This window comes from Nicotiana tomentosiformis, chromosome 12 (genome assembly GCF_000390325.3).
Source record: "Nicotiana tomentosiformis chromosome 12, ASM39032v3, whole genome shotgun sequence".
Taxonomy (NCBI): domain Eukaryota; kingdom Viridiplantae; phylum Streptophyta; class Magnoliopsida; order Solanales; family Solanaceae; genus Nicotiana; species Nicotiana tomentosiformis.
Genome location: NC_090823.1, coordinates 62,462,472 through 62,470,071, shown reverse-complemented (window position 1 = coordinate 62,470,071; position 7,600 = coordinate 62,462,472). Strand labels below are relative to the sequence as shown.

Here is a 7,600-nt window from a genome sequence, read left to right as displayed (position 1 = left end):
AAATGGCATGATCCTAGGACTTCCTTCACTAGACTTAGCTATAAATAGAGAGCTCAGTTATCATTGTAAAGGACACAAATTTTCTAGTTAACTTATACTACATTCGATACAGCATTTTAATATAATTTTATTCTCTCGCTTTTGATCTCATCATTCTTGTGCTCGGAAATCCTATTCCAGGACTCATCAACTCTGTCATTCCATCTACATTCTAAGGCTAAGTATTTCATATTTCATCGGTTATTTCATTATCTTTTTTGGATCAAATTAATTCACTTGTCTAGAAACCACAAACAAATTCAATTGTACCGTTTTACGGGTAAACAGTTTGGCACCCACCGTGGAGCCTAGACAGCCGTGCGATTAAATTGATCCTTGCTTTTTTTTTACTAACGTGTTTGATTATTTTGTCTTAGAGAAAATCACAAAAGAAATGGCAGATAACGACACACGCAACCCTGAAATTCAAGGGGAACAACCTCATTTTGAGGATTCAATCAGTGACACTTGTAATGAGGGGAACGACGCCACACTGGTACATGACAGGCGGTACCCTCGACAGGTTCGAGAGGCAACTCCTGATGATGCTGATGAGGGGCATGTGGCGGATGCAGTAAGGGTCCTGCAAGAGCAGCAGGCAATCACTCTAGGCCATCTCACGCGGCAGGATCAGGTTATGACGGAACTGAAACAGGCGTTATCGGGTGCCTCAAATAATGCAAACATGCGAGATCCAGTTCCTCATGATGTTCTCGCGAACCAGACAACGGAGAGAGTTTATAATAACACTCCTAGGGGTGAAGTTGACTCCGATGGGGCTGGGGGGAGTAGATCTGGCCTCAACAACGAGAATGATCCGTTCAAGGATGAACTTTTGCGGTTCATGAAGGAAGTAAACACCCGTATGGATCAAATCCCGGGCACACCACCAGTACTAAAAGGCCCAAACTCGAAGAAGTATATTCAATTACCGTATAAACCGAGTGCAGCCCCGGAATTAATCCCAAAGCGGTTCAAAATGCCCAAAGTGCCAAAGTATGACGGAACTTCAGATCCACAAGAGCACATTACCACATGCACAACATCAGTAAAAGGAAATGATTTGGCTCCTCACGAAATTGAGTCCATGTTGCTAAAAGAATTTGGTGAGACTCTCACGAGGGGAGATTTAACGTGGTATTCATTATTGCCCGAGCATTCCATAGATTCCTTTGAGATGCTCGCGGATTCTTTCATCAAAGCTCATGCCGGTGCCATAAAGGTACAAGCCTGTAAGGCCGACATATTCAGGATCGCGCAAGGAGAATCCGAATTATTACTAGAGTTCGTTACCCGGTTCCAGAAGGAAAGGATGTTACTGCCGACAGTCTCGGATGAATGGGCGGCTGAAGCATTCACCAAAGGTTTTAATCCAAGAAGTTCGGACGCTTCCCGGAAGTTGAAGGAAAGTCTGCTCGAGTTTTAAGCGACGACTTGGGCGTATGTCCACAACCGGTACGAGTCGAAAATAAGGATCGAAAACGATTAGGTTGGCTTTCCATTGTCGACCAAAGAACGGGAGAAGAATAGAGAAAAAATGAAAGATGATATTGACACAAATAGACGGACTTCGAAGGGCCGGTGTTTGCCCTACGAGTGGACAAAAGGTCGTGACAGGAGCTTCCAAAAAGCAGACAAGTTGACTATTGATAGAAGGACCGATCGTGGCCTGAACAATAGATCGCTACAGGATAGAGAAATCTCGGGGTCGCGATATTCTTCTTACCTAAAGTTGTCGGAGTATAATTTCAACGTCAGTGTAGTGGAGTTGGTATTAGCCATGAGAAATATCAAAGAGCCAAGATTCCCAAGACCTATGAAATCTGATCCCAGCCAGAGGGATCCCAATTTATGGTGTGAATACCATGGCACTAACGGCCACCGGATTGGGGACTGCCGACACCTCCAGAAAGAAGTGGAAACACTGTTAATGAATGGTCACCTTAGAGAATTCTTGAGTGACCTAGCTAAAAACAATTATGGTCGGAATAAGGGAGATACAGAAACTTCGAAAGCAGGAAAGGAACCCCCACGCCAAATGATCAACATGGTCTTCAGAGGAAATGAAATGAATGGGGTCACCTTTTTCGGCAGCGAAGAAGACAAAAGTATCGATAACTCATAGTAAAAGGTTGCGGGAAGACGATATCACATTTACAGACAAAGATGCAGACGGATTACTGCTACCACACAATGACGCATTGGTAATTTCTTTAAATGTGTTAGATTTTAAAATTAAACGTGTTTTAGTAAATCCTGGAAGTTCAGCCAATATCATATAATGGAGAGTACTGGTGCAAGCTAAACTCACCAGAAGCATTATCCCGGCAACGAAACTCCACACTGGATTCAACCTTGCAATCATGACAACCCGGGGAGAAATTTTGCTGCTCACGAACGCTGAGGGAGTAATGAAGACAACTCTCTTTGAAGTGGTAGATAGAGACATGGGGTATAACATCATCTTGGGAAGACCATGGCTGCACGAGATGAAAGTTGTGCCTTCAACATATCACCAATTGTTAAAATTTCCGACACCCGAGGGGATCAAACAGATAAGGTGTGATCAACTGGCAGCAAGGGAGATGAATGCAATTTCAGTCTCCAGTAGCAAAGTAAAGGAACGTGCGGCATTGCAATTATCGAAATCGGCACCTTCCCCCAAACCAGATGAAGTTAGCCCGGGGATAGAAGAGTCGGAACAATACCAGGTACCAAGGTATTTTTAAGAACCAGAAGAGACGGACGCGACGAAGTACACGGCAGAAGAACTGGAGCAAGTTGTGTTGTTCGAAGAATTCCTAGAAAGGAAATTCCATTTGGGAACAGGATTGAACCCGGAGCTCAGGTCTGCTTTTATCAAATTCCTTAAAATTAATGCTGATTGTTTTGCATGGTCGTACGAGGATATGACAGGAATTCCGATGGAGATAGCCGTACATAAGTTAAGCTTGGATCCCAACATACCTCCGGTAAAGCAAAATAAGCGCCAAATTGCTGAAGCAAGGACTAAATTCGTCAAAGAAGAGGTAACCCGTTTATTTAATATTGGTTCAATCCGAGAGATAAGATATCCGGACTAGTTACCCAATGTAGTAGTAGTTCCTAAGAAAATAATAAATTTTGCATGTGCGTAGATTATAAGGACCTTAATAAGGCGTGCCCGAAAGACTCATTCCCATTGCCAAATATCAATCAAATGATTTATGCCATGGTAGGGCACGAGTTAATGAGTTTCCTCGATTCTTATTCTGGATACAATCAAATCAAGATGAACCCAGAAGACCAGGAAAAGACTTCGTTTATAACAAATTTTTGGTACATATTGTTACAATATGATGCCCTTCGGGTTAAAAAACGCCGGAGCCACTTATCAACGACTCGTGAATAAGATGTTCGAAAAATAAATTGGAAAGACTATGGAAATATATATATAGACGATATGCTCGTTAAGTATTTGAATACAGGTGACCACCTGAAGCATTTGCAAGAGACATTCGACATATTGAGGGAGCATAATATGAAGCTTAACCCCAAGAAGTATGCTTTCGGGGTAAGTTCTTAGGGTTCCTAGTCTGACAAAAGGGAATTAAGGTAAATCCTGACAAAATCAAGGCCATAGAGGACATCCCGGACCAATTGTCTAACGTAAAAGAAGTTCAGAGGCTCACAGGGAGATTGGCAGCTTTGAACAGGTTCATTTCCCATTCATCAGAAAAATGTCATCTCTTCTTCGCACTACTCAAAAAGAAAAACAATTTCAAATGGACACCGGAATGTCAGCAAGCCTTGAAGGAGTTGAAGAAATATTTGTCAAGCCCTTTGTTGCTCTCAAAACCAAAAGAAGGTGAAACATTGTTAGTCTACCTCGCAGTTTCAGAAGTTGCGGTAAGTGCAGTTTTAGTCCTGGAGGATGAAGGTACGCAATCTCCCATTTATTACGTTAGTATAATTTTAACGAGAGCAGAAACTCGCTACCCACATCTAGAAAAGCTGGCCTTAGCTCTCGTAGTCACCGCTCGAAAGCTGAGGCCCTACTTCCAATGCCACCCGATAGCTGTGGTGACTACTTTCCCTCTGAGGAATATCCTCCACAAACCCGAGATCTCGGGTAGATTGGCCAAATGGGCCGTCGAAATAAGCGAGTTCGATATAGAATATAAACCGAGGACTGCAATTAAGTCATAAGTCTTGGCTGACTTCGTGGCCGATTTCAGACCGGGACTATTACCTCCAGTGGCCAAGGAGGCAATAATGGTGTCAGAATCGACATCGGGAGTTTGTACCTTATTTACCGACAAAGCTTCAAACGTAAAAGGGTCCGGGCTTGGAACATTCTTGATCACGCCTTCGGGGGAAACTTTAAGACAAGCCATCAAAACGATTTCTTTAACTAACAATCAAGCAGAGTACGAAACTTCTATTGTAGGGCTCGAATTGTCCCGGGGACTTGACTCCAAAGTCATCAAAATCAAATGTGATTCGCAGTTGGTGGTGAATCAGGTCTACGAAATTTTTGACACCAAAGAAGAACGTATGCAGCAATACGTAGTAAAAGTCCAGGCTTTATTGGCACGATTCCGATAGTGGTCAATTACTCATATCCCGAGGGAAGATAACGCGGAAATAAATGCATTGGCAAATTTGGGCTCATCGACAGAAGTCCAGGGATCGGAATCGGGAATGGTAGTACAACTAATGAACTCAGTCTTGGACACAAATGGTTATTGTGAGGTGAATTCGACTAGTTTGGTCTGGGACTGGAGAAACGAAATAATCGATTATCTCGAGCATGGAAAGTTGCCCGACGACCCCAAAGCATCAATAGCGTTACGTGTCAAAGCCGCATGTTATAGCTTCAAGAAAGGCCAATTGTACAGAAAATCCTTTCAAGGCCCGTTGGCCCGGTGCTTAGGAGCATTAGAAGCTAACTATGTCATGAGAGAAGTCCACGAAGGGATATGTGGCAACCACTCAGGTGCAAATTCTTTAGTGCTGAAATTAGTTCGGGCATGATATTGCTTGCCCCGTATGGAACAAGATGCCAAAGACTTCGTATGAAAATGTGATAAGTGACAACGCTACGCACCACTAGTACATCAACAGGTGGAATCCCTACATTCGGTTCTGTCCCCATGGCCGTTCATGAAATGGGGGATGGACATCGTTGGACCACTACCACTGGTTCCCGGAAAGGTAAGGATTCTTTTAATTTTGACTGACTATTTTTCTGAATGGGTGGAAGCATGTCCTTATCAGAAGATCGGAGAGCGCGAAGTGGTCGACTTTCTATGGGAAAACATAATTTGCAGGTTTGGAATACCAAAAGAGATTGCATGCGACAATGGGCCGCAGTTTATCGGTGCAAAAGTTACGAAGTTCCTTGAAGATTTGAAGATCAAGAGGATTACCCCTTCACCTTATCATCCGAGCGCGAATGGTCAAGCAAAGCCAACGAATAAAGTAATTATTCAAAATCTAAAGAAAAGGTTGGAAGCAACAAAAGGCAATTAGCCCGAAGAATTACCTGGGGTTCTATGGGCCTACCGAACAACGGCCAAGTCAAGCACGGGAGAAACCCCTTTTTCCCTTGTGTACGGCGCGAAAGCTTTGATACCGGTGGAAGTAGGGAAACCAACCTTAAGGTATTTCCAAGCGAACGAAGAATCGAACAATAAAGCAATGCTAATCAACTTGGAGCTACTCGAGAAACGTAGGAACTTGGCGCATGTTAGAATGGAGGCTCAAAAGCAAAGAATGGAGCAATATTATAATCAAAGAGCCAACCTCCGTTATTTCAAATTAGGAGACTTGGTCTTGAGGAAGGTAAATCAAAATACCCGGGAACTCAACGCGGGCAAGTTATGCCCAACATGGGAAGGCTCTTACCGGGTTTCAACTATCAAAGGGAAAGGATCATACGAGTTGGAGAACCAGAACAGAGACAAGTTTCCCAACAACTGGAACATGGCTCACCTCAAAAAATATTACTGCTGACAAACAACAGTCAAACGAAAAGTATGTGCCGTACTCTTTTTCCCTTCGTTCAGTTTTTGTCCCAATTGGGTTTTTCTGGCATAGTTTTTAACGAGGCAGTGAAGGAAAGCATACTACAAAGACAGTAGTGATAAGACTTTTCATAACAAGGCAAACGAATAAGTTTCCACTTGGGGACGATTAGATAATCTTTGCTTTGATAGCAAATTCCCATCGAGAAGTTAAGTTTGCTACTCAATAGGGGTTACCCGACCATTCACGAGCACAAACCACTAGAGGATTGTTAGGTATTCTTTCGCTCGATAGCATGGGTTCCTAAGGGGAAACAAGATATGTTGCCTAGTTAAGGATTACCTAGCAATTCATTGGTGGGTTCTTCGAAGATACAAGATTTCCAGTGTTCCAATTCGCATTCTTCGCATTCGAAAACTGGGGGGGAATGATATGAGAATACGGTAACACTGAATGCCACATCAACCGTGGAATGAAAATTCGGGAATAGAATACATCATCGGAACCGAGGACTGCGTAGCCAGCCCCGTAGAAACAAGTTGTACAAGATAGCCATAATTCCTGGCAATTTCTTTTCTGCATAGAAAAATGCTTATGTACTTTTGAAAATATAAGGAATTAAATGAAATGAAATCCTTTTATTTTTATCTTGTTTCTTGTCCGAACAATGAGTTAATTTTGCAATGTGAAAGTTAAACAAGTACTTCAAATATTAGTACCGTAATAAACAGGAGACATCCTCTTGACGAGCACCGTAAACATAAGATAGCCCTCTCTTATAAAACCCCTCACGTTAAAGGGTTGGTTCCGGAAGAATAAATGCCCGGAATCTAGAATGCCGTCGGGGAAAAATACACCTGAAGCCGCATACGAAAAAAACGCAAAAGGCAAACTTGCGCAAGTACTCATGAAAACCCTCACGAAAAAGGGATAATACTCGGAATCAAAATTCCTCGAAGGAAAGGCATCCGAGATTACACATATTAAAGCGCGAACAGAACAACATGCGCAGAATAATTGAGCAAGCACGAAAGTTAAAAACTTGCATGAACATCCAAACGAAAGTAAGACTCAAACAATACTTGAGCAAAAAATATGCTTTTATTTACAAGGACGCGTCAAAATAATAAAGGTAAAAAATAGAAAAAGAAAGAAAAACTAAACTGCAGTGTCTCCGGAATCAGGAGGAAGAGAAGTATCCGCATCCCCGAGAGCAGTAGATGGTTCCAGCGATGGCTCAATATTTTCCCCAGCTTGGTCTTCGGCATCATCGCCTTCCAATCCCTCTTCAGTTTTCGAAAACTCGGAACTGGAATCAGAAGAACCTGGAATGTCAGACTGCGCCGGGAGTCCATTTTTTGCAGCCAACTCAAGCTCTCGGCCCTTAGCAATTTTGACACCAATGTCAATGATACCAGTCTTGGCCTCTTCCAAGGTTTTTCTCCTCATGCTATACATGAAATACATTTTTTCAACAATGAGGGAAGCCGCTCGGCTCTTGAGTTCTTCTTTGAGTTGAGTAACTTTAGCGAAAAGGTTTTCCCGGGCGAAC

At 42.8% G+C, this 7,600-nt stretch overlaps 1 protein-coding gene across 1 annotated transcript; it reads left to right on the top strand.

Annotated features, from left to right (window-relative positions):
- The first annotated feature begins 433 nt into the window (after window positions 1–433).
- LOC138902741 (uncharacterized) lies at window positions 434–1,465 on the top strand. The gene has a single exon (XM_070190638.1). It carries the CDS (start codon window positions 434–436, stop codon window positions 1,463–1,465), a length of 1,032 nt encoding a protein of 343 aa, XP_070046739.1.
- The last annotated feature ends 6,135 nt before the right edge of the window (window positions 1,466–7,600 follow it).

Bases quoted from the DNA above. Each gene is read 5' to 3' on its own strand.
- LOC138902741 (XM_070190638.1), top strand. From the start codon at position 434: ATGGCAGATAACGACACACGCAACCCTGAAATTCAAGGGGAACAACCT.